Source organism: Uloborus diversus, chromosome 7 (genome assembly GCF_026930045.1).
Source record: "Uloborus diversus isolate 005 chromosome 7, Udiv.v.3.1, whole genome shotgun sequence".
Taxonomy (NCBI): domain Eukaryota; kingdom Metazoa; phylum Arthropoda; class Arachnida; order Araneae; family Uloboridae; genus Uloborus; species Uloborus diversus.
Window position 1 is genome coordinate 67,698,992 of NC_072737.1, and position 27,184 is coordinate 67,726,175.

Here is a 27,184-nt window from a genome sequence, read left to right on the forward strand (position 1 = left end):
CTGGCTGTTGCCAATCGGGAGGAATAAATAAAAGCCTGTTTTGTGGTGGACAATCACATTAGTAAAGATAATTATAATTTTCAATATTTCTCAACAAAAAATTGGCTTACTGTGTTCCGTTTTAAATACGAGTGGTGAGCAATTATTTTATTACTGAAATAAATCAAAGTGAATATTCAGCATACGAACAGATATATTCTTGCTTTAATGACTTGAAGTTATCTACTTGGAATATTTTTATTTATTTTTTTTATGTCCACAAATTTGGACTGAATAATCCAGAGATCAGGATCAAACGGCTTTATTGTACTTTCTAAAAAATGTAAACCTTATTTCTCAGAAAGACATTGCACCAGGTCAGTTTAAAAAGTCTAACTTTTAATTTTTGAAAAATCATACAAATAACTACATTCATTTACGAGTGGATTTCAGCAAATTTCTCTTCCAGATCTGTTTCTTGGCAGGAAAGTTTGCCCTATGTTTTGCCACATCCTGCCAAATCTCGACCTGGTCTTCTTCTGGGATACAACGCCTATACTGCTTCATGAGGTCATACTCCTCCCACGGTTGTTGGAGCTTCCTCGCATGAGTGAGTCTGAAAGGCAGCACATACTTCTCGAAGACTCCGTCGGCGATTCCTTTCATGTTCTTCTGCTCCCATTTCTTGCACCAGGGAGGAGGTTTCAGCTCAACCTGAAGAACAAAAGAAAGGCATAAAGTGGCGGTTTAGACATTTTTATGTACAGTAAACTGCCTATCAATCTGCGGACTAGGGCGGCACGGTAACCGTGGATAATTTGAATAATAGTTACAAAATGAAACTTGGTGTATACAATCGCTAAAAATTAGTAATAAGTATCACATACATTTAAATTAAAACTAGAAACATTACTACATTGCATCTACCAACACTGAATATAAAAAACATCTGTAAAATCTAAAAGCAAACAATAAGTTTTTTTAAAAACATGTGAAAAGACCTGTGGATTATCTGACCACCGATAATCAGGAGTTTACTGTAGTTGTGCAGTTATTAGCCCCATTCACATGGAGATTTGTCGTTTGTTAAAAACCTAAGCCACATTTCAGTTCTTCCCCAGGTAAATGTAGATCTTCTACTTAGAGTGAATGGTGGTTTTTCACCCGGAATGCACTGTGTGAAACGAGTTTGTATACTTGCTGGGTATAGCAGTTAGGAATGCTGAGATAAACCACTTTCTCGGTTTTCTCAGCATTTCTAGCTGTTACAACCTCTTCTCACATAAGAATGGTGAATTTCCCGACCGTATTTTCCAATGCTTCATGTGAATGCGGCCAATTGAGGTCAACTTTTATCCACAATGTCTCTATTTACCAGGCCCATTCCTGTTTTAGTCTTGCTATTGGTATAAAACTGAAGAAAATTCCTAACCTTTACAGTTATCTAAAGTTAGAAATGTAATAATTAGGTAACAAGATTTAAATTCAGTTATTAACCTAATTCTAAGTTATCCTGCTAATTAGGGTAACTTCGGAGCTTGAAATAAATATGATGCAAAATAAATTTCTTTAATGAAAGTAGTGCAGCTTGGATCTAGAGAAATGATATTTCTAAATGTTTAAAAGCTCTCCCCGCCCCTTTCCCCATAGAATTACAAGGTTTTCATAAATTATATTACATAGAATGTTACAATGTTAGCTAAGGGAACACAGCATTGAACAGTAGTTTCCAAACATTAACTTCAGAATTGCTGATTTAAACAATGGGATGTGTACAAGGATATCAACTTATTTTGTAAAAAAAAAAAGAAGGAAACTGACATTAGAACTCTGTTGGCATTTGGTTCTTGGCAATTCCTTGTATGAAGTGGAGCAAAATACCCTTAATGAATGTATCTGCATGAACCAATTATGGGGGTTTGTTCTAGATAAGGACGGAAGAGCACGGTTTAGTGAAAACGGCAACACTTGTTCTTTCGACAAGAAAAACCAAGCCATTTTTGTTTCAAAAGTTGATTCAGCGCGTTTAAGTACCTCTGCATAAAATTTGGCTAAGATTCAACATAAACTGAATTTCTAGACTTGAGGCTAAATGGAAAGAAGGCAGAGGGGGTGATTTCCTGAAAGTCCAAACCGCTTCAAATCATTCATTAGCAAAATAAATGAAGAGATTTAATAATAACAAATTGAAAAATAGAATTTGATTGCTTTAATAACCTTTATTTTACGCACTTACTGTAAAAAGGGGTGTTCCCACAGGGTATACTCCATATATGTCATATACTCTCAAACAGTCGCAAATATTAAATAACCAGGCAATATTGATACATATTGCCACCAAATTTCTAACTTAGGCCCATTGTATGAAGAACATACATATACCTGCACTTTATTCAAATTACATCTACTTTTATATGCATGGACATAACTCGAAATTAAATAGGAGGGTGATTGTTGCTACAAAGAATTTTTTCATAATTTAAGTGTAGCAATCTAAGCAAAGTCAACCCTGGTATTTAACTAGCATAAATATAAATAAAAATAAGAGCAACCCTAAAACAGTTCAAAATTTGCAAAAAAAAAAAAAAAAAATGTTTTCAATCTGTGTGAAAAGAAATCAAACAAAAGCTTAACAAAACCCTCCCAGCTTTTGTCCGATGTCTTGAAATTGAATAACACATTCTTTTTTTGCATTGAAACTGGGGTTCCTCGAAATCCTTTGAAAATGTGTACACATGTTTCTATTTTAATTTTGAGTTTTTTTCCAATGTTGCTGTATATTTATTTTTATGGCTTTATGGTACACTTAGCAACCAAGTGCCAGAAAACAGTACTTGAAAAAGAATAATAACCTTTATATTATTTACTGGAACAGGCATTCCTTCTGGAAGATACACAGGTTCCATATCAAATGGAAAAGTACTATGTTCAGGAGGCGCATCTCTTAAGTAATACAACTCCTCATCTAACCTTTTCTCAAGTTTCAAAACGTCAATGGATAATATGCATGGATTATACATGTCATATTTAATTTCTATTCCTGGAAAAGAAAAAAAACCATACAATTTTAACAAAAAATTCAAAGTGAGTACAAAAAAGAAACACTCCTAATTACTCAGTCTTTACGCATACTAGCAATATTGATTGAACTGAAAGCTAACTTCTGAATTTTAATTGAAATGCCCAATTTTTACAACAAAAATAAATGCAGAATGTTTAAACTAATAATCATTAATTTAAACATATAATTAAAATCAGGACTAGAAAAAACTTAAAAATTTTACGTTTGTCTAAAAAATACATGCCCCAATAAAAGTTTTACATGCTCAGTTTTTTTGTCGTATAATAACAAAAATATTTGAATTTGTCGTATAGCTTTAATCAGACAAAGAATTAAACAGCTTTTTATCTGAATCAAGAATTATTTCAATATAAAACAGGAATAGAGGTTTAAAGAAATATTACATTCTAAGTCGCCATTAAAATTACCAATACTCAATTAAAAAATTATAATAATTACATGCCGCGGCCATGTCGGGCAATATAATTTTCAGGCCCTGCCTGGATCAAATACTTTTTAATTTGAATGCATTATGACCAACAGAACAGTAGATATTCACAGAGGGATCAACATTATTCTTAAAATGCCAGTTTACAGTTCTTGAGGAAATGAAAACAAGAGTTAAATGTTTTTTACAGAGTAAACCAATATTATTTCTCAAAATGCGAGTTTTAGAACCTGCGGATTATGCACAGGAAAACAGAGTATTCATGTTAAATTCAAGGAACTTACAAAATTTTCTTTTTACGGAAATCAACCATCTTCCAGACTTTTCAACAATTAACAAAGGTAAGACAAATAGACCATTGATTTAAGATACTTCATATATATTTTCATACCTTGTTTATCAACAACATTTCTCAGGACAAACGATGAGTTAAGTCCTCCATATGTTCGTGCAATACATATACCAACAAATCTTGTTTCTTTTGAAGGAGCATATGGATCTGTAGCAGTAACTGCTAGCACAGAACCTGCAAAACAAATTCAATATTCTAAATTTTTCTAGAAAAACAAGTTAATTAAAAAAAAAGAGAAAAAAAACAATTTCAAAATTATTTTAAGCAAAAGTTACATGTTAGTCTTTGTACAAAATGCACAAAGTATGTTAGTCTTTAAACCAGAGGCATAGCAAAAAATGCTTCAAAAGAGTTATCCAGGCTCAAAATATCTAACTTTGGCACTAGAAAATGTAAACAAGAAAAGTCAGAATTTGATTTTGATTTTATATACAACTAGCGGTACTCGCACGGCTTTACCCGTAATAAAAAATTAAAAGGTCTTTTGGATCGCCCACATATTTACAAATAATGGATGATGAATTTCTCGCCAATTTGCTATGTTCATTTGCTCGCCCATGTTACGGTTCCACGTTATGATAATTTGGTAACTTACCTAGTCCACGTTATGATAATTTGCACGGTAAAATGTTCTTAAAATTTGAATAAAAAAAGAACAAAATAGAATTTTTGAAACATCACCTTGAGGTGCTCACCCCTATGCTACGAATTAATTCTGTGCCAAATTTTATGAAAATCGGTCGAACGGTCTAAGCGCTATGCGCGGAACAGACATCCCGACATCCATAGACACAGACTTTCAGCTTTATTATTAGTAAAGATCACACATACACAAAATTGATTAGATTATGAATAACAATTTTTAAAATACAAGAGTATAACTTCAGTTTTCGTGAGCAGAATTTAATTTTGAACTTCAAAAGGAATTGTCTACACCAATGGTGTCAACCTTTTTGAGCCGAATCGCTGATTATCCAAATCGCTTTCAGAATTTCAGAAGAAAACAATGAAGAAGGAAATGTACTGCGATTTGCAAAATAAGGATTTTGTTTGCACTCACTTTTGTCCTTTCCTCTACGAAGCTAGTGTAGGCGTAGAGCAAACATTATTGGGATGATGAGTAACTATCTCACAGAGCAGTTCTATTATTGGCTTTTAAAGTGCAATACTTTAAGTATGCTTGAAATGTAAAAATGTTGCCTTTTATTTAAAAAAATGTTTTTTTTTTTTTCAATTTCTTCACATTTTAAAAATACACAAAATAATGAAATAAAAAAGACCCTTTTTAAGAGAAAATCCAATTATCTGAATGTTTGATTATCTGAACGGGTTCAGTCTCAATTGATTTGGGTAGTTGGAGTTTTACTGTACAATGTAGATTCAACGTTTGCTTGGTAAAAATATTATGTTCTTTATGTCATGTGTACTTCACTACAGTTGTGCAGCCATAAGCGTGCACACGGGGGTCACCAGGGGTACCGTGGTACCCCCGTTAGCACATAGAAATGAAAGGTAATGTAAAAGTGGTTAAAATTTTATATTTTAAGACACATTAATTTCTTGCCTCATACGCTTTAAAAATGCTTTTTTACTCAAAATATTTAAAAATTTTCCTTAAGCGAACAAGTGTGGGAGCTTTTACAAATGCAATTTCAACTTCTTGGTACAGTGGTACCCCCATTTCTGAAGTCCTCCGCACGCCTATGTGTGCAGCAGTTGTTTAGCATCTGCTTTCTGTTTACAGTATTTCTATTCTTTTCATATTGGTACACAACACAAAGTATATTAAGTAAAAATACAAAAGCTTTTCAATAATATAATTTTTTTTTCTGAATTAATTGGCATGTTGTGCAATGAGCAAAGATTAAGAAGGAAATGTACTCCAATCATCATATCATTTGGTAACTTTTTCTTTTAACATTCGTTAGTATTAGAGTTATGGATTTTATTCTTGAAAATACCACATTTATCTGCATTTGCAGAAATCCACATTTTCCCCCTCAAGAAATTATACATACTTTTTTTTTCTTCCACTTAAAAAATAAGTCTGCAGACTTTCTTAAGAATCCATGACACCTGTCGTAGAGTAGCACTTTTCCTCTTTCTGCAATCCGGCAAGAGAAAACATTTCCTACATTACTTTTCACTCCAGGGTCCTTTAACCAGTTGGATGATACCCTGAAGACAGCTCTGATTTTTTGATCCAGACCAGAAGTCGAGCCATCTCTGGTCCAGCACTTGAAGGACTTTGATACCACGAGCAATTTTAATGTCCCACAGGCACCATTACTGAAGATGGTGGATCTATAACCAGCTAAGATCAAACCCAGGACCCTCCGGTCACAAGTCCGATGCCTTGCCGATCAAGCTACCACTGCCACTGTTTCCTACATCATTGCTATGAACATTAACTACTGTCAATTTGCAATAACTCGAAGTTCGATAACATGAATATTACTATAGCTCAAAGTTTTAGTCAAGTCCCAAGCCCTTTGTCTTTCATTCCATGCTAATTATTCTCAATATCTCAAAGTTAACTTCCTTTAACTCCAAGTTTTTTTCAAAAATGACTCAAAATTTATTTCGAAAGAACGAAAAAAAAAGGGAAGAAAAAAGTGATTATGGGAGAAAAATGAATTTACCTTCACTTACAATTCCTGCACAATAGACCTCTAAAGCAAGAAGAGCAACTGTTGAGCCTATGTGCGATAAAGGAGTTATGCATGTGGAAATGAGTTAGCTGGTTTTCTTTTGTTGTACTGTACTGTTTACACTTTGACATGTTGCTTGACTATAAATTTGCTTTTAAGCTGTCAAGTCAACTGATTGTACCTTTATTCAAAGGCTGACCTAAGTTAAGATGCTAAGCAAGTACTCTGTCAATGATATTAAAAGAAAAAGAGAAACTTCTAAAGCGGTAGAATCCATGAATCTGAATTTGAAACGAATGAAGATCTGTACCCTTCCTGAAGTAGAATCAGCTCTATTCAATTGGTTCCAGCAGTATCTAAATCAAAACCATGCTTTTGGCTTTTTTCTCTCAATATTTTTGATTAAACTGTGCATATTGTGCTTAAAAACTTTAAGTTCTCTAATTTTATTTGTTATATGAACATATTAATTAAAATATTTGATGGTTATTAATATTAAAATGTCGAAAACCAAAACTGGCGGTAAGTCGGACTTCCGATAAGTCAAAGTTTTTCTTTGATTCCTTTAGATTCGAGTTATCACGAATTGACTGTGCTAACAACTGACATTTACAAAACAGTCACGGCCTAAAAAAAGCTAATGCAGTACCCACAGCAATTTTCATTCATTACTAGATTAGCTGATAATATTTTGTAGCCAGTGGTATTGCATATGCTATGAAGACACCCAAGTGCTGTGTATTGTGAGTCAACATTCGGTCACATCATAGACGGCTCTTGCCAAACAATTATAAGATCTATAAGGCTATAATGTTTTCTTGTGGCTGCCCGGATTAACAGATACCAATCAGGAAAAATATGGGATTTATCAACATTGTTGAAAGTTAGACGACTGGAAAAGGTTTGTAAGCTTACCAACATAAAACTCAGGGATGTCAATCTTACTTCTCCTACTCAACATATCTTGTCTTTCCAGAGCTTCACAAACCTTGTTTCGGCATTCAAAGTGAGCTTTTGGTAAGAATTCAGGGAAAACAAATCTAAAATTAAATAAGATAATTAATATACATTTCAATTCTTGATTGATTTATGAACAATCTTTCAAGATGATTAACCAGGGTTTGTATGTTCCTTCAAAATTCCTCCAATACTCCTTCTTTTTTAGATCAAGACTACATAATCTTCCTCTATGACAGTAATGTAAAATACTCCGATCGACAACTTAACTTCATCCCAAGGACAAAGATATAAGGGCAATTTTAATGTAGTAATTTGGTTTCCATTATTTTTTCATAAAAATGTGATTTACAAATTGGTTATAGAAGTCATAAAAGTTGAATGTGAAAATATTATTAGTATCAGATGATCAAGATATTTCACAAGTGAAGTAAAACATGCTCAAATGGTGCTTGGCTATTTTTTCAAGTTTTCTAATTATTGCTTTTCCCTCCACCACACACTCTCAGCAACAAAAGTCAGTTTGTCTAATTATTATTTAATTATTTAAAAGTACACAAGTAGATGTACTATATTAAATGATTGTGTCCAGGGGCGTCCCGAACCTCAATTTCTTGAAGGACGAAGATTTTCAATTTGACGAATTGAACTGCAAATTTTGGAGTATGATAAAATACGGGTATGCACAGATATGTAAATCTGATTTACATGAATGGAGGAGGGTAGCCCCTTAATTTTTTTTAAATATACAACCTAAGTTCAGCATTTCCTCAGAAATAAAATTTTTGAAATTACACTTTAAAAAATGCAGTTTTAGACGATTTTTAGTAATGTTAGTTGTTAAAGGGAAGACACATGCAGAGGTCCTCCCCTGGCAATTTTTTTAAACTTATACTCTAGAAACAAATGTAGATTATATTTGATATTTTTAGGAAAAAGGGTTATCTACAGAGATTTTATAAAATTTTAATTAAACGAATGCAGTAGATTGTTTTTGGAGATGTTAGGACAGGAGAAATTCCAAACCCTCCCCAAAAATGTTTCCAAATTGAAGAATTAAAAAAGCAATCACAGGCCATATTTGGGACAATTAGATGACCAGTATGGTATTATATTTGCATATAAGTCAATCCCTCTATTTGTAGGTGGAAAATGGAGGAAAAATTAAAAACCTGGGTACAAGGACGCCTAATTTTTGAAAAAAAAAAAAAAAACTGGAAAATTTATCTGCCATTTTTGAAAATGCTGTCGGACCCTGATTCTGCAAATTTTTCTGGACCAAAACTTTTGTACATTAAATCAGGGTTATTCGAAATACAGGGTGATTTTTTTTTTTTTTTTAACTACATTTCCTTTATCTAAAAGCCTTAATAAGCAACTGCACAAAAATACCCATAATTAGAATGTGTACACTTTTTATTCAGCATCCCGTGACTTGTTACACACTAGTTAAGCTGAAATTTTGTTTTACTGAGTAATACATTTTGACAATTTCCTTGACACTTGACTCGTAATAGTTCTCTTTTGATGTTATGGAGAGAAGGAAATACTGCGTCATTTACTCTCCTGCATGAAATATGTTTTTACAGTTTTCAGGTCATGTAAAGCATTTGAAAAAGTAAGTTGTAATGAGAGTTTCATTATTTTTTTCTGCAATAGAATGATTATTCATTGGTTGCCCACTCGCCCTTCAAACAGGGCTGATTCAAAAAAAAAAAAAATAATAATAATAATAATTTCTTCTTCACAAAAGATGGACACATTATTTGGAAAACATTTATTATTCAGTAAATAGGGGTTCTTGTCTTCATTTTAGATGGGGAAAAAGAAAAATTCGCTAAATTGCAAAATTCATTTAATAGTGGTTTGTTAAATCAGGGTCCAACTGTAAAAGTTTTAAATAGAAGTAAAATGAAATAAAATGAACACTCTTGCGATAGAGATTTTTATACTTTTGCACATAAAAGATTCCTGTTTGCGATCCCAATTTTCATAAAGAGTTTGTCTTCACAGTTATGATTTTTGTTACTTGTTGCTTATATTTTGAATTACTATCAAGAAGGTTTGCACTGTAGCCATAGTACATTAATTTTTTTAATGATTCTCATAATTTCACAGTCAGTTCATGTAAAATTATAATAGAATATGTGAGTGTTTACTTTTCTAACTTCAGTTAAAAATGGTTGGGCTAAAATCAGGAAAATGTTCATATTTTCAAAGAATTGGTCTGCAAAAATTGTCAGAAATTCTGCCCCACGGACAAATCTGCTCCACGGATACGCCAATTTTTGACTTTATATTTAGCCCTAAACTTCTTGACTTGTAGGCGAATATGTATACTAAGTTTTCAAAGTTGAAGCTCCAAAATCTCAACTTTAGCTGACTTTTGATGACGTTAAGAGGGAAAGAGAGAATTTTTGGGGGTTCTCCTTTGAATATCTTTCAAAATTAAACTTGAAATTTAAGATGATTTTTACTGATGTTGGCGAAAAGGGGTGCTCACTCAGAGAATGTTTGGAGTTATAGCTTTAAATTAGAGACGTACTGAGTAGCACTTTGGCCGAGTAGCCGAGTACTCGGCCTTTCACTACTCGTCCGAGTACCGAGTTCTTGGCCTTTCAGGACTCGGCCGAGTACCGAGTTTTCGGCCTTTCACGACTCGGCCGAGTTACCAAGTACCAATTATGTTTTAAGAAGAACCACCGACACACATGTGATGAATTTTGAACTTATTGGAATAGTAGTATAGACCTCCTTGTCCATATAATAGTTTTTAAAACTAAATTCCTGCTGAAGTTTAATTACGCATTATATAAACAATTTTGTTTGTGTCAAAAATTTTACCAAAAAATTATTCTTAAAATTAAAAATAAATAAAAGGTATGATTAATCAAGTTGGAATTAAAACAAATTACAGTAAAATCCCTCTAATGCGGACACTAACAGGACAATTTTTTTTGTCCGCAATAGAGAGGTGTCCGCAGGGCAGGGGTTTAATAATGTTATTTGCATTGGAACTGGGGAATTAAAAATTGTCCGCATAAAAGGGGTGTCCGTTAGGAGGGGTTTCAATGTATACCAATCAATTATAGTTCTAGTCCGCCAAACATAAATATTTTTTAAAAGCTGATAAAACAAATGTGCAGGAACACTGCAGACACATGTTTCTGCCCCCCCCCCCCCCTCCCGGTTACAAGGAACGTCTTTTTCAGTGCATAACATGTGAGCTAAAGAATGTAAAGACATTCGACAAAAAAATCCGACTTTTGTCGGATGCCTTTAAATCCACAAGCTCCCATTTTGTGCATTGAAAAAGGAATTCTTTGTAACGCCAAAACACGTGTCTGCAGTGTTCCTGCAATAACTAATTTTTGTTTGTAGCAAAAGACCATTTTTAATATAAAAATTCCCTATTTTCTATACTTACAGTTTTTGCATAATTTTTAATAAACAAGTTTTATTAACTTTGGGGACATTAAAATAAAGATTTATTCCATTGAAGCGTTACAAACTTCATAATTCTCAAAATTTAAATTTGACTTATGAATTTTAATTGTAAATGATTGCAGAATATAATGCTTGCTCTTTTTTTTTTTTTTTATAAATTTTAGTATCTGTCTTGGACAATATTCAATTTTTTGCAACTACTCAGTATTGGCCGAGTATCTGATCAGAATTTGGCCAAGTACCGAGTACTCGGCAAATTAGCCGAGTAGACTGAGTACTGAGTAGTTACCGAGTACTCGGTACGTCTCTACTTTAAATAGAAGTTTTAAAGGATTTTTGGAAATGTTAGTAGGATTCTTAGTCTCATTTTGGGTCCCTAATTTTTGCTTTGGGAATTTTTTTCTATAAGCTCTCTGCAGACAGGAAAAAACTCACTAATGCTAGAATAATGTTTCCCAAATTGGCCCACCAGAACTCAGACAGGGTTCCCAACACATTTTAGCCGTAGAAAAGGGTAAAAGAGGACCACTTTCAATCAAAAAGGGGACTAAAGAGGACCAGTTACGATTAAAAAGAGGACCTTGGGAGGACCATTCCCAGTTAAACCTAGGGAAGCACTAACAGGCAAATTAGCAGCCTGCTGCTAAAGCCATGAAGATAATTCATTAATTAACCATAACAATGATATTTAATGATACAATTCCTTTATCACCTTCTGCACAACTGAACTTTTTATCCACTGAATGATATTATTCACAAACACTGGGATGGGCAGGGGGGTGGGTGACGAGCAAGCAGGTAACTAACGATCTTGCAAAATAATTTAAACTGTGAAATAAATTTTCTACTAATTAACAGGTGAAAACTTAATAATCAGTTAAGTGATCAGAAAATTTTTCATGTAACCAGTTTAAACAGAATCCATTTTGATATAAAGAACTGCAAGACAAGAAGATACAGTTTAGAGGCCATGAAGGAGTCCCCTCCCTCGGGAACCCTTGTTTTTAGCACATGTTTCCAACCCTAATATGGTAGTTTATATACATCTGAGAGTTTATGACCAAACACCCAACCCAGGAGGTAATTTCTGGCTATGCTACTGCCTAAGCACAAAAATATTAGAGGTTTCCTATCTATTTTTATGCTAAGTATGCAAATCATTTCTTCATATGTATGTATTAGTAGCCACTAATGCAGGGGCAAAGGAGCGAAAATGAAATTTTTATGGGGGGGGGGGGAGCATAAAAATTTCAACTTTGCAGTCTGCATCATGACCCCCCTAGGTGTGCACCCCTGACAAAGGTATTGTAACTGTCTTCAACTATATATGAAAATTACTAAGAAAGAAAATATTTTATTGAACTCGCCACATCCAGAAATATGCAAATGCTGCTTAAGTGATAAATACACTGAACGTAAATTTGAGCCTGATTTACTGATTAATTCAATGTAATTAATTAATGAGCAAGTTCAGATTCATACAGATATATTTTCAAATTGAAAATACTCATTATGAGTATTTTCAATTACAAATAAAGATACAAAGAAAAACAAAAGTAATTTAGTTTTTTCTTTTTGAAAAGTAAAATTAATTAATATAATCTGAGGTAGCACATGTCAAAATAACTTCCAGTTTCCAAAAATATTAAAATAATTCCAAGATGCAAAAGGATTGAAATCTCAAACTCGAGAATCAAATTTTTGCAAAATGTTTTCCAAAAATTAATCTATTTATAATTTAACAAAATTAAGCATAAAATATGCTAAGTCTAAGATAGCATATGTGAAAATATCATTTGATTGCCCAAAATATTAATAGATTTACAAGATGCAAAAAGATTGAAATCTCAAACACAAGAAGCAGTTTTTTGCGAAGTTCGAGTAAGTGCAATGCTGACACAGTTCCAAAAATAAGAAAGTGTATTATCTATTAAACTTAAACATAAAATAAGCTAATCTAAGGTGGCGTACATCAAAATAATTTTCGATTGCCAAAAATAGCAAAATATTTATGAGATGCAAAGAGACTGAAATTTCAAACTCGACAAGCAAGAAGAAAATACTCGAGAAGTTCGAGTAAGTTTGATGTTGCCGTGGTTCCGAAAAAAAAAGGTAATTTATTACCTATTGAAATTAAAGATAAAATAAGCTGATCTATGGTAATGTATGTTAAAATAACTTCTGATTGTCAAAAATATCAAAATATAAATAAGATGCAGAAAGATTAAACTTGCAAAGACCGGAAGCAATTTTTCGCGATGCTGCATATTGAACACAAGTTCAGAAATTGCACTGACAAAATGTTCTTGAAAAATATTTAAGCACAATTCAATGATTTTCTACCAATTTCAAGCACTGAAAAAAACTTTTAAATATTTTTCAAGGACTTGAAAATATTTTTTTTCAAGCACTTTTCAAGGGCATACAAAGACGTCATAAATCCTCCCCCAAACCTCTCCATTTGCTAGCTTTCCATGCTGCAGCCTTTGAAGGAGTAGTAATGATGTCAATACGGGGGGGGGGGGGGGGGGGGGTCTGAAATGAAATAATACGAGAAAGTCAGGTTGAATAGAAACAAGGCGCTGCGGCCTCGTGTTTGAGTATAACAGACAACAGTACAAACTATCTTTTAACGTAATGAAAGCTTTAAAATCTGATTTTTAAGTAAAAACAACATAAAAGCAGATTAAAAAGATCAAAATGATAAAAAGTGGTCGAAAGCGGATTTTACCCTATAAACCGACTTTGACCGGAAAAGCGGACCATTTGGGAGCCCTGCTCTAATTGATAAATATCCCCCCCCCCCCATTTGTATTGAAATTTTTTATCTTATACGTTACATATGTTTGTACTGCAATTCTATGCGACAAAAGGTGGTAAGCTGTTGAATCAGATCCTATCACTTAACTAAATATTATAAAGGTACACTATAACACCGTTGAGTCAATTCCCACTTTTCAAATAGTATATGTGACCAAGTTTTATGAAATGTATCCTTATTTTTTAAAATTTCTCCAAAACAATTTATTGAACCAGTTATAATGTTTGTGACCTCTTTAAAAGCAGATTTTTTAAATAGTTCTTTAGTCAGCCTCTGAAAATTATAAGCACAAGATCAAGCTTCCCTTGCCTCTTGGATAATCAAGCTGCCAGTGCATTTATATTTCTTTATAGTACTTTTAGCCTACATTTGCAAGATGCATAATTTAACGATTTTTTAGCACATATAACCTGATAAGTAAACAGTACAAACAGAATAAAAGTTCAAAACTTCAAGAAGAAAAATTTAATTTCATTTTTTTAAACCACGATATTAAGAAAATAGATAAACATAGGACTACAAATTTAAATGCACTTTAAAGTTAGTGAATGAGGTATTTTGTTTAATTTTAGCAAAGGTTTAAAAATATACGTCATTAAATACTTGCCTGTATTCTGATAATTGTGATATCGGCTTTTCATTTTTATCATACTTGGATTCTTTAATATCCTGCTTAACGCTTGCAGCAACAGCTGATGAATAATTTTTATTAATAATTCCTCCTTAAAAAAGAAAAGAACCATGAGAGATATTTGAAAATGAACGCACACAAAAACAAAATGATAGAAAAGAAATACCAGTAAAAAATTACCGAAATATTTTGGTTCAACTTGACACAAAATCCTTCTCAAAGCCGCCATGCTTTTAAAGGGATAAACAATAACAATGAGTTTAGATGCATAAAATGTTGATTTCGAAATTATTTTCTTGTACAAATTTACAACCTTTCCATCCTTTTAAACCTAGAAATTTAGATAACTAACATTAAAATATAAGAAAAATAACAATGTATTGGGTAATTATAACTATTTGACACAAAACTCACGCTTGATACATTCTTGTAGATACTGATTGGCAACTTCATTTGACAGAGCAATTGTTTATTTTCTAAACATTTTTATCGCATTTAAATTTTCTATGTAATAAAACTGAGCTAAAATCTAGCTTTTCTAAAATTCCTTAAAAATTTTTTTTAGAACAAACCTAACTCAACTGTACTTTTGCAGTTTCAATGTAGTGTTCTTTCCATATTATTTAATGAACATTAACGATAGAAGAGAATATGGCTCGTTACGGCGAATATGGAGTAGAAGGACCTGTTATAGGTCTTTCTACGAAAGAAGCTTTAACTAAATTAAAGCTTGCAATAAGTGAAGAATTAGAAAAAGAAGAAGTAAGATTTTTGTTTAAGAAATTACCGATAAAATAATTTGAGGTTGTAAAAAAACAAAAACAAAAAGTATTCTCAAATGATTTGTTGTGCGTTTTTACTTGGTTAAAAAGAATTCATGTTTTAAGTATTCCATTAAAAAATATAGAACTCCTTGTACCCTACCCTAGTAGTATACTGACTGTCCGGTTATGGCATCTTGAGACTACAGTTTTGGCCCTGTTATGGACTCATCAGTGTGAAATAGCCAATAACCGAGCTGAAGGAACATGCTATCTCATTGAGACTGAGATTACCTTCAAACTGGTAGCTAAAATTAATGTAGCACATCTGAGAGAGCCTGCTAACAATGGTGCAGTTCAACTCATAAAGTGAAGGTAAAAGCTTTATCAGAAACAGGCTGTCAATATACTGCTAGTAGCCCTGGCTGAAGATTGGTTACTTATTGCAATGATTATTTGGTCTCCTTTTCTTAGGAAAGATATTTCTTTATTGGAAAGGGTTCAAAAAGAGCTACTAGACTAGTAAAAGGACGTACAGATTTTGATTATGATACCAGACTTAAAACGCTTGTATAGCCTGGAGCAAAGGAGAGCCAGAGGGACATGATTCAGTTATTTAATTGTATCGAAATTGAAGATTTTAAGGGTTAAGTATTTGCACGGAAAGCAGGATCAGGGGTCATTGTTTTAAGCTATTTAAATCTCTGGCTAACCTGGAAATTAGGAAAAATTACTCATTTAATAGGGTTGTGGGCACTTGGAACAGCTTACTGGAAGAGACAGTAATGAGCAAGGAGGTAGATAGCTTTCAAAGGGCCATTGATCTTCATTAGGGTCTAATAAACTGACTAGGACCAGCCTAGCTGGGCCCAGAGCCTGTTGCTGGTTGTCACATTTGTATTACCTAACACCCTACTTATAATTCTTAAATGTTCTAACAAAAATCAAACAAGGGTTAAAATATGTCTCAAATTCTGTTTCATGATATTTCTAAGCTCAAAGATACATGATAATGTGATGCTTGGTTTTCTATTCTGTGTTTACAGAGATCTGAAGCTTTTAATTCATTTCCTACATGGATTAAAGTGGCCTTCCATCATAGAAGCTGTCATTCTACTTTTGCTTGGACCAGTGCAATGATTATGTCTTTTGAAATCTTAATGCTTTGTGTTTACCAAGCTTATGGAAGCCAAAAGTAAGTGTATGAATGTCTTTACTTTCTAGTTCTCATTGCTTGCTATTTTATCTCAATCTCATATTCAAGCTCACCTTTTTTCATTGTAAATCTTTGGAAGAGTGGAAATTTCATTGATGTGCATCATGGGTATTAGTGAACTCTGTTAAACCTCAAAAGTGTTCCTCAGTGCCTACTTTCAAAGAGCATGCAATTACTCTTTCAAAGCTTTGTCATTTTAACTACTAATCTTAATTAGTAATTGCACTTTTAGAATACAGCATAGGATTTCTTAATAGGCTACTTAGAGTACAGTCTACGCCGCAAACTTTCCCTGGTCACGAGTTTTTGACGGCAGTGAATTTTTTAATACAGAAATTTCCTTTGTGCCTACTAAAACCAGAGTAACAATTTCGCCAAATTTCTTTTACTTTTGTGGGAAATGAAGCATTGATAGCAATGTGTTCCAGCTTAAAGGCAACAATTGGTGCAGCGTGTAGTGGCACATTTGTAAGTCCACCCCTGCATTCGTTCCTGAAAATGCTTAGTTCTTTGTCTATCCTTATTGTATTTACAAATGTTATTTTTCATGAAATTCTTGTTTTTTCTCATGTAGTTTTTTTTTTTTTTTTCAGTTACAGGATAAAATCAATTGCTGCAGAAATATTTTTTCTTATTCTTTTTCTTCTCTTCAATTTGTTCATTGTTGCATGGGATAGCAGATTACGTCATACCGAAATGTATTCAAAAATTAAAGCAATTGTCAACAATCTCCAAGGTAAGATAAGAATAGTAAAAGTAATTTACTAATGAAAATCTCAATTTTTTAAAATAAATTTTATCAAATGATAATGTGCTTTTATTTATGTAGTGTTATGTTTTTTTTTAAATTAATTTATTTTTTATGTTGCCTAGAGGCATTGTATGATTTAACTTCAAAAATGAATAAATAAATGAATAATAATAATAATAATTTTAATTTTTTGAGTGTAAAGTTCGTGAAAGCTTTTTTTCTATTCTAGTTACACGTATTGACGTACAGTCGAGCCCACTTATTAGAATATCGCTTAAAAAAATATCCCGCTTAATATAATGCATTTTCAATGCACCAAACCAATATAATGAGTTATTTTGATCCCGGTTAATGGAATATCCCGCGTATTAGAATATTTTTTCGTGTCAGAATGGCTACTCCATTAAGCGGGTTCGACTGTATTTGTAAACTTGGAAATTATCAGTATTTTATTCACGGCGACCATTGTTGTTGCAAAGATATACTTGTTTTGTGATACCATATTTTATTTTGTCTTTTTAAGGAATTTTTAAGCAAAACAAGTTGTTTTAAAAGGCTTAAAGTTCCATTAAAACAAAAACTAATTGAATTAAACCATTTAAATGTCAAATAATCTGCCAAATAAAAACAAGAAGCCATTAAATAAGTTTAAAAGTTTGATCAAGATAATCGACCAACTAAATAAAGCAACATTAAATAGTTATATATTCCTCCAAATAAACGTAATTAATCTAATAATAATAATTTTAAAGGTTCCATCAAAATGAAAAAAATAAGAAAAGAGGATATGATGGTTATGTAAACTTTATTTTTTGTTTTTTGCCAAGGTAGAAAGTTAACTCACCAAGTCAAACACATACGTCATATAACAGAAAAATGCCCAAAAATTTTGTCAGATATTTTATTTCTGATATTTTTTTTATTTATTTATTAGTCATAAAGATAGTAAATAAATAATATGTAAATTAAATACTATCCTACCTTTAAATTGTAGAAAAGTATGTGATTGGCATCTTTAAATTGAAATACTCGAGAATTGCCCTCTTGAACTATTTTTTGCTGTGGGCATTTTAAATACTATCTGCATGATTCTCATTACTATTGAAATACTGTCAGCCCCACTTAATCGAATATTGTCGGTTCTAAGAAATATTATTCGATAAAGCGGGGTATTTGATTAAGTGGGGACCTTTCTAAATTGACAACATTTGTCTTTAAACATAATACTAATAATAAATCAATTGCTATATAATGGAAATAGTCTAGATTATTGCTAAAAAGTTATTGAAATAAACTAAATTTCAATAATTAGTACAATACATTACAAGTACATGTGGAAATTATAAAAAGTAACCTATAACTTGAGTTATGAAATCTTTGTTTTGGTACCTTTTTTCAGTACGTTTTTTTAAGAAAAATTCCATAATAGGGGATTGCTTACTCAAAGTGTTTTGAGAACCTTCTTTCCCCTCCTTGTCTGCCACATCTTACATTTATTATTTATCATTGTCTAAAATTTGTATATTTATTTGTGTTATTTAATTTAATTATTGAATTCACTTTTTTTTTTTGTAATGACAAAGGCAAAAGAAGTTTACAAGTACATATGGAAATTATAAAAAGTAACCTACAACTTGAGTTATGAAATCTTTGTTTTGGTACCTTTTTTCAGTACATTTTTTTAAGAAAAATTCCATAATAGGGGATTGCTTACTCAAAGTGTTTTGAGAACCTTCTTTCCCCTCCTTGTCTGCCACATCTTACATTTATTATTTATCATTGTCTAAAATTTGTATATTTATTTGTGTTAGTTAATTTAATTATTGAATTCACTTTTTTTTTGTAATGACAAAGGCAAAAGAAGTTTAAAAGAACAATGGAAACGTTTTGATGGAATATAAATGTTGTTTTTCTTGCCTCCAATGACAAGATTTTGTTCTGACTTAATTTATTTCTAATTTATTCAAAAATTTTCTGAACAAAAATATTTGCTAAAGCTGACTAATGTTATTCGATTATCCGGGGAAATTATTCGATTGAGCGGGGATTTTTAACATTGTGTCTATGGGGAAATATTCGGTTCCAGGAGGTTTTATTCGTTTAAGCGGGAATTCGTATATCCGTTACCCAATTAAGCGGGGCTGACAGTATTGATAAATTTGTTAGTTTTACTTTTTCATTTCCTAACCTCCTAGTGCATATCTATGCATTTTTTTTCTCTAAAATTTCCTTTTCTTCACTCTTTTTCTTCTTTTATAATAATCATATTTGGCATTCTGTTGTACTAATTATACTTGAAAAACAATCCCAATTTGAATTGTTTGTGTATTCTTTTTTTTTTCATTATCTGTATTCCTTTAAAAATTGTAAATTGTATTGTGTAAGATGTCCGTAATAGATATACAAAACAAGTAGGGATTATGCACTTTACACTGTTAGCAAACATAATATATTTTCTAAAAGGTATTTAGACCCAAAGTAATAGTTAAAAGTGCAATAATAAAGTCTAAAATACATTTGTTAGAAAATAATTTAGAAGAAATAAATTAAACAGAAACTAAAAGAATATTCGTTTGAGGACTTGCGATTTATAACTGTAGCAAATTCTAGAAAATATTTTATTTTACAACTTTTGCATATTACTTTCTAAAGAAATGATGTAGTTTTTTTTTTTTAAGTTGATTGTTTTTGATATTTTAGAAAGTAAAAACATTGTTTGGGAGAAAGGCCAGTACTCCAATCTTCATACACCTCAGTCGCCTTGCATTTCAGTTCAGTGGACTTATCGTGATGGACAACTAGTAAATCTTCCCTGTTCATTACTCGTTGAAGGAGATGTTATACTTCTGAGACCTGGGCATTCTGCTCCAGGGCACTGTAAATCATTGAATAAGGTTCTTTATGCATTTATTACTTTAATTTTATGTTTAAGTACTTGCTTACAAATCATAATCTGTTTCTCCCCCCTCCCCCACCACATCCAAGTCAACATTTTGTAATTTTTTTTCTGAAAAGTAAAATTACTATTACAAATACAAATCTGAAGACCAGCACCAGGCTCTGGGTCCATCTAGGCTGGTTCTAGTCAGTTTAGATCATTGGCCTTCTTAAAGCTATCCACCCCCTTGCTCATTACCACCTGTTCTGGTAAGGGTGGTTCCAAGTGCCCACGACCCTACTAAAGAAGTAATTTTTCTAATTTCCAGGTTAGCCTGAGATTTGAATAGCTTAAAACCCAATGTCCCCTTGTCTTGCTTTCCATGAGAAAATTTAACCTGTTAACATCTTTCAAGCTCTTACAAAGCCTACAACTTTTTTTAAAACTGTTTTCGTGTAGAATGTAGTAATAAATTAAATTCCTCTGCTAAAATAAGTTCTCTTAGTTCACAATTATTTGTGGTTGTCGGAATCATTTAGAGAAAACCAACATCCGAGGCTTATCTTCCACAAGCCAAACGATTCTAAATGATTAAGTACCAGAATAAAATCCAAAATTAAAGATCAATAGAAATTATTTTCGAAGTGGAAATTAAATTTGTATACTATCATCTTTACATCTTTTGCTCTCTTTGATTGTTTCGTAACATTTTTTTTGTTTGTTTGTTTTTGTTTTAAACATTTTTAAAAACGTGCTTATTTTGGCAATCAATCCTTCTTTTATTGAAAAGGATTTAAATTAAAACATTTTAACTCTTAAGAGAAAGTCGTCTGCTTTTATTTTCTTAGTTCATATGGAGTTATGTTCAGTAAATTATTAAAACATTGCATTACAAAACTCTTTTGATAGTGTTTAATTTTGGAGAAATGTGTTATTTTGCATTTTAAGCAAGAAAATCAAACTTCTTTCCCCTTTTATAATATTTCTAAGGCTTCTCCTGGTTTCTGATAAGCTTCATACTAAGTTTTCAAACCTGCCAAATGTACGAAGAGATTTTGTAAAAAAAATAATAAAATAAAACAAAGCATAATAGACGTTAAAAAACTGTAACTATACAAGCAAACCAAATGACATTTTATGATTTTACTATGAGCAAAAGCATAGTATATAATAAAAGCACTTTTTGCACTTATCCTATGTCATTACATTACTTTAGGGTACATGTTTTAGAACAATTTCATATGAGGCAGTGAGAATCAAAAGATGTAAGTGGATATTGTCAAGTTTTATATAAAGCATGTTTAAAGATACGGTCCTAGGTAGGCTTTCATTGAAAAGTTTTTTCTAAATCATGCTGTACAGCAACACTTGCCCCAAGATAGAGGAGAGGTTCACCTACCATTTGTACTGGATGTATGCAAATTTTTAATTTTGCCACTTACATCCCTTTGCTTCTCACTGCCTCATATGTCATCTGTCATGAAGTGAATTTTTAGATAATAAATTTATCTATAGAAGCACTCATTAGAACTGCAGTTGGAACGTGGTCAAATGTTTGCTCCCGCCAAAGAACACTTGCCTGAAAATTTCAACAGTCCATGTATCAGGAAACCAGCTGCAACTGAAAATTTTATATTGCTAGAAACACCATTTCTAAATGGAATTAGGTATGTTAGTGCATTTATTAAGAAAAATAAAACTTTTTATGGTTTAATTTTTTAATTTCAATTTTTGTCTTCTTAGTTTTAATCTTACTCTTTTAGAATCATATTTGTAGCAATTTCAAACTTTGGAGCTGAAATTTCTATGAAAGTGTGATCATCATTGTACAGTAAACTCCCGATTATTGGTGGTCGTATTATCGCGGCTCGGATTATCTGCGTGTCTTTTCACAATTTTTTTTTCCTTAACAGTTATTAAATGTTTTTTAAACTAATGATTGTTTTAGTGTTTGCTTTTAGCTTTTATATATATTTTTCACAATCAATGTTAGTAGATGCTGTCAGCCCCTTGGCTGACCAAGGCAGCACGTGCTGTAATGAATGCCAGATGGGACAGGTATCCCACACATGGAACTGATTAGGTCAGGCCGGAAATGCCGGGGAACCGGCTGTCCGTGGGAAAATAATAAGAGACATTTCTACGCTGGAAGTGGAGAGAGGGGGTGGTCTGAGCCGGGCTCTGAGTTTAGTTATGATTTGTAATATCCAAAAGCTGTACATATTGTGGTACAATTAACATGAATAATCCAGGCTTCGATAAATAAAAGTTTTAAACAAAAAAATGAACTCAGGAGTGTAATAATGACACAAGAACTGCACAACAATGCACTTAAGCAGGAGGGGAAAAGGGACCAGGAGTTAATAGATGCAAAGTAGCAGTATTTTTATGTATAATTTGAATGCATGTTTAAGTTTTATTCATGTATTTTAGTTCAGGGATGCACTCAGGATTGTTTCCTGGAAAGGGCTAGAAATTTCGCAAGAAACTTAGACAAGTGATGTGAAAGGCAAAATCAATTAAGTTTCAAACGGCCCTTCCCCGAAAAAAAAGTTACAAGTCCCAAGAATCGCAATTATAAGGAGTTCCTATTGACATCAGAGAATAAACGGAGGTGAGCGTTTCAGAAGAAATGTCCTAAAAATAATTCTCAAGCCTTGAAAACGAATTTTTAGGGATGTTTATAGAAGATGGGGAGGGGAGGAGATGCTAGGTAATTGGAGAGGTTCAGAACCCTCTTCGGAAAGTTTTCAGAAATGATTGAGGAAAAACACAATTGAAGGCTGTCATTGGTGGTATTAGTAATAAAGGGAAAGAGTTCAGATTACCTTTAAAAAATATTCAGTATTTAAGTCTTTAATAATGCGCAATGTTCAACTTTTTTTCATGACGTTAGGAATTTCTTATCCTGTAATAAGTCTCTAAAACTCATTTTAGGCAACTTTTGCGCCAGTTAGAAAAGAAGGAGAGGATAAATGATCCTCCTTCAAAATTTTTTCAAATTTAAAGAAATTGAAAAAAAAATTTAAGTTATCTTCGATGAAATTAGGATGGGGATTGGAGGATTGAGAGCGCACTCCTGGTAAATTTCCAAAACTTAAAGCCAAAAAAAAAAAAAAAAAACGCAATTTTAGGCTTTCTTTGGTCAAGGGGGATTTGGTTAAGGAGGTCTTTATGCTTCTGGGAGGGGCTTAAGCCCCTTAGCTCCCCCTGTGGGTGCGCCACTCTTTTACATATTGTGTACACTAGTATCATTTGTAACTTACAGTTTGGATAATCCATGATTTTCGCTTATCTGCGGTTTCTTGTGCCACCCTATTCCGCAGATAATCGGGAGATTACTGCATTTGTGAAATATGATATTGACATTATTGACATTGCCTAGAATAAATAAATGATGAAAAATGGTTAATTACAATTACATTATATTTTGTTTATGGGTAGAAAAATAAGAGTTTTAAAGCACTTGAGCTTTGTTAAAAACTTAAGTATAAAATCTTTATTCATGATTTAAAAATAAAAAACACATAGGCACACGCTTCCTTTCATTTGCTACATTGCTATCAAATCTACACCAAACAGATAAAAAGGTTTCTAACTAGGTAAAAATGCTGATTGTAAAGTACATGGTTTTGAGTAAATAAGCTAATACACTTTGTTAATTTCTAATTCTATGAATTTGTATAATATATATATTTTTGCTAAATATTTTTTGCAAAATTTATTTTTTAAGTGTACTAATTTATGAAATTTAACAAGATAATTAATTTTATGATGAAACAAATATGGTTCTGATCCATAAAGCGTAAAATACTGACTCAGATTTACCCATCTATTGGAGTATTAAAAATGTTAATAAGGAGTAAAAGTTACAGTTTGAGACAGAGAAAAGAAGGAAAAGCATAATTAGACTATTGTGAGTAAAGGTTAAGGTTGACAATGTTAATTATTACAGATAAAGATTAATGAAACATCTTTTTCATGATAAGATACAACTATAATTTATATATTGCTGGTTGTTCCATATAATTTATTTCTTATGATTTTTTCCTCTTTACTTTATCAAACTTTGAATTGCAAATTTCATAGTTAGTTACTTGGAATCTGGGGCAGATACAGACTACAGTTTTAGGGCGGGGGGGGGGGGGGGGGGGGGCATGCCGAAAAAAGATTCCCCCCCCCCCCCCCCCCCCCCCCGAACGAACCTACAGTTTTGAGTACGAAAAATTCTAAAGCTGCTTGCGTGTCAATAAACAACACCAAATCGGCTAAGAATAGAGCATCTAATAGGACAAAAACGTTACAAATTAATTTTATGAACAACGAAAAGAAGTGATATTTCAAATAATTACTTTCAAAAATAATTAATGAATTGAAAACACTACTGAAGTTATTCACATTTTGTTAAGTGTTTGAACACGGTGTGGACAGATATTGTCGACGGTTTAGGGAGTGGGGATCATGACCCCCATGCCCCTCCTTTTGTATCCGCTACTGGTTGGAATAAGTATGTAACAGGTTGTTAACAGTTTAGAGCTATGAATACAAGGAATAAGCAATATAAGCATAGCACAAATTGAAAATATTGATGCAACTAGCTTTTTGCAAGGCCAATGGATTAATTGGTATACAACCTTTTAAAAAGAAAATGTTTTATCTGCAAGCAAATTAAATATTTTGTTGATACGAAAAATATTAATATTGAATTTTATTAAAAATGAAAAAAAAAAGTCTAATAATTGATAAACAGTCTGCTTAGTAATATCTATTTAAATTAAGCAAGTTACATTGAAATTATTTAGTATTTTTAAAGCAAAATTCATTGTCAGAAAATGTTACAAGTGTCCAGAATTACAAAAAGATTGTTTTATAAATTCAGTATTATACTTTCAGGCATGCTCTTCGAAGCTCTTTGAAACGACCAGTGTCTTTATTTAGTAAAGAATACCATGCAGTTGTTTTTTATTATGTAGAAAGATTTGTTATTCCAGCTGCAATTGTAAGTACATTTTGATTGAATTGGGCAAAACTTTATATGTTTTGAGCAGTACTGTAGTTGGAAGGGAATGCCATTCCATCCCTGTTATTGTAAAAATAAAGGAGTTTATTGTAAATTAGTTTTAAATCGCCTTTGAAAAAAATTTTTGCTTTTAAAATTAAAGCCATCTAAGTAATCTAAATCAAGACTTTTTTGACCTAACTGCAATCAGTCAACCATCGCATTTACCCTAAAAAGTCCCCAAGCATTTTCCCATAACTACAGCACTGGTTTTGATAATAAACAAGTTAATTGATGCAGATCTTTCAGAATGTATTTTTTTTTTTTTTTTAAAGCCAGGGCAAGAATCTTTGCCCATTTTATTTCAGTTATACTCTTTTGAAAATTTTTAAAGTTGCTTTAAAACTGCTGAAAAAATTAATTTTTATGTGCCTTGAAGAATGCACATGGGATATACAAACCTCTCTCAAAAGTTCTGTAACTTATTCCTTTGAGTTCACTAGTTACATTATATGCATGTTAAGTTCTTTAGAGATTATTTATTTATTTACTTTCATCATCTGTTCTCTCTTTGGTGAAAATAATTTAATTTATTTTAAGTGACTCAGTTTCTATTTTGTTTTTCTGAAACAGAATGAATGTTTTGACTTAAGTGTTTTATAATAATTTAAAGCAGAGTTAAGTATTTATACTTAAAACTAGGGGTTCCCTCAGTAGGTGCTGTGACACCTTACAGTACCACACTGTGTTCACAATATCAATAGAAATATATACAATAGAAATAGACGAGCATGCCGTGGGAAAATTCTATTTTTGCAAAGTGTGCAGGGAATCGACAAAGTTTGGGAGCCACTGCCTCAAGCTTACTTTACTTGCTTCTGTTTCATCACATAAAAGAAGTTGTGAAGATACCCCTGTCTTACCCTATTTCATGAAACATTGCTAAAAAAAAATTGTCCTGATACTGCTTGAACAAAGTTTGAATTGAAGGAGCTTAAAAAACTACTGTGTTTTGTTACTGAGCAAATATTATTACATTAAATGTAATGTTTTGTCTGAAAATTTTTGAATTTGTAGGTCTCCACCCCCTGTATGATTTTGTCTTCTATAGATTTTTTGAATTGAGAAAGACTATTTATTTTATTTATTTATTGTTTCTAGCATTAAGCCAAAAATATTTATATGTTTGTTATTCTAAAGGATAAAAGTTTTCTGATTCTTTCAATTTTTTAAATTTTTTTTGTTTCTCTTTGAATTAAATTTTTATTCCTACTGTTTTTGTATCAAATTAGCGTATTGTGTTAAATTTTGGGCTGAAATTATTTTGAAAATTATTTCTCTTAGACAATAGGATTGAAAGAGTTTATTCATTTTTACTTCCTTTTGTAAAAGAGGAAGTATTGTATTCGCCAAAAAAATTTCACTCAAAAATATGCCTTAATTTCCATTTTGCTCACCCCTGAATGAATATTGAGTTTTTTTCGACCCAACCACATGTGCATATATACCTAAGAACATATAGACACCCAAAATATCCATTTTTACAATGCCCAAGTTGATTACAACAAGTTTTCTCGTGACGGCTATATGTAAGTATGAACGTGCGTATGTACAGTCGAACCTTGATATCTCCACTTTGAAGGGAGCATCAAAAAAATTCGAGTTAACAAAAATTCGAGTTATCAAAAATCCTTGGGTAGCTGGGGGGTGGGGGATAAAATGCAAACAAATACTTTGAAAATAAATGCATATATTATTCACAAAACACTTACTGATACATTGAGTCATTTAAAAAAAGAATCGATGCTGGTTTGCTTCAAATTCAAGTCTTTTTCTCGTTCCACTACAATTTCTAAATGAGAAAGCGCTCTAAAAGTCTTTTCTGTCATATGTGGACGGGATTCAATGAATCTTCGTAGAACATCAGTAGCAGATAGGGCTTCTTTGTTTGTAGGTTTTTGGTGAGGATTGCAGATCTCTTCTTCTTCATCCTCTTCGGAAATTGGATCGCCAGCGGTTATTTGAGAAAGAATTTCGTGGTCTTCCCATCGACCACATACTGCAACTTCTTCATCAACATTTAGGAAGTCTTGAAATTGCACTTCATTTAAATCCAAACGTTCGAAAAGTCGTCCCCAATCTGTCCTTGACACACTCATCTCAGTTTCATCACTTATGTCGCATACGGGGACATCCTCTTCATTCTTTATGAATCCAGCTTTCTTAAAGCAA

At 32.2% G+C, this 27,184-nt stretch overlaps 2 protein-coding genes across 2 annotated transcripts in view; one reads left to right on the forward strand and one right to left on the reverse strand.

Annotated features, from left to right (window-relative positions):
• Nucleotides 1-357: 357 nt before the first annotated feature.
• On the reverse strand, nt 358-14,627 carry LOC129225905 (39S ribosomal protein L19, mitochondrial-like). The gene is made up of 6 exons (XM_054860438.1): nt 14,528-14,627; nt 14,324-14,438; nt 7,407-7,531; nt 3,880-4,014; nt 2,832-3,019; nt 358-693 (listed from the first exon to the last, which is right to left on the reverse strand). The coding sequence occupies exons 1-6, from the start codon at nt 14,574-14,576 to the stop codon at nt 412-414; spliced, it is 894 nt and encodes a 297-aa protein (XP_054716413.1). The 5' UTR covers nt 14,577-14,627; the 3' UTR covers nt 358-411.
• A 371-nt stretch (nt 14,628-14,998) lies between these two features.
• LOC129226722 (transmembrane protein 94-like) overlaps nt 14,999-27,184 on the forward strand; it is an 89,900-nt gene continuing 77,714 nt past the window's right edge. The window contains exons 1-6 of the mRNA XM_054861351.1: nt 14,999-15,120; nt 16,157-16,303; nt 16,918-17,080; nt 19,799-19,969; nt 21,469-21,620; nt 24,847-24,952. Coding sequence (XP_054717326.1) covers nt 14,999-15,120; nt 16,157-16,303; nt 16,918-17,080; nt 19,799-19,969; nt 21,469-21,620; nt 24,847-24,952 — 861 coding nt within the window. The remainder of the gene's footprint in view (nt 15,121-16,156; nt 16,304-16,917; nt 17,081-19,798; nt 19,970-21,468; nt 21,621-24,846; nt 24,953-27,184) is intronic.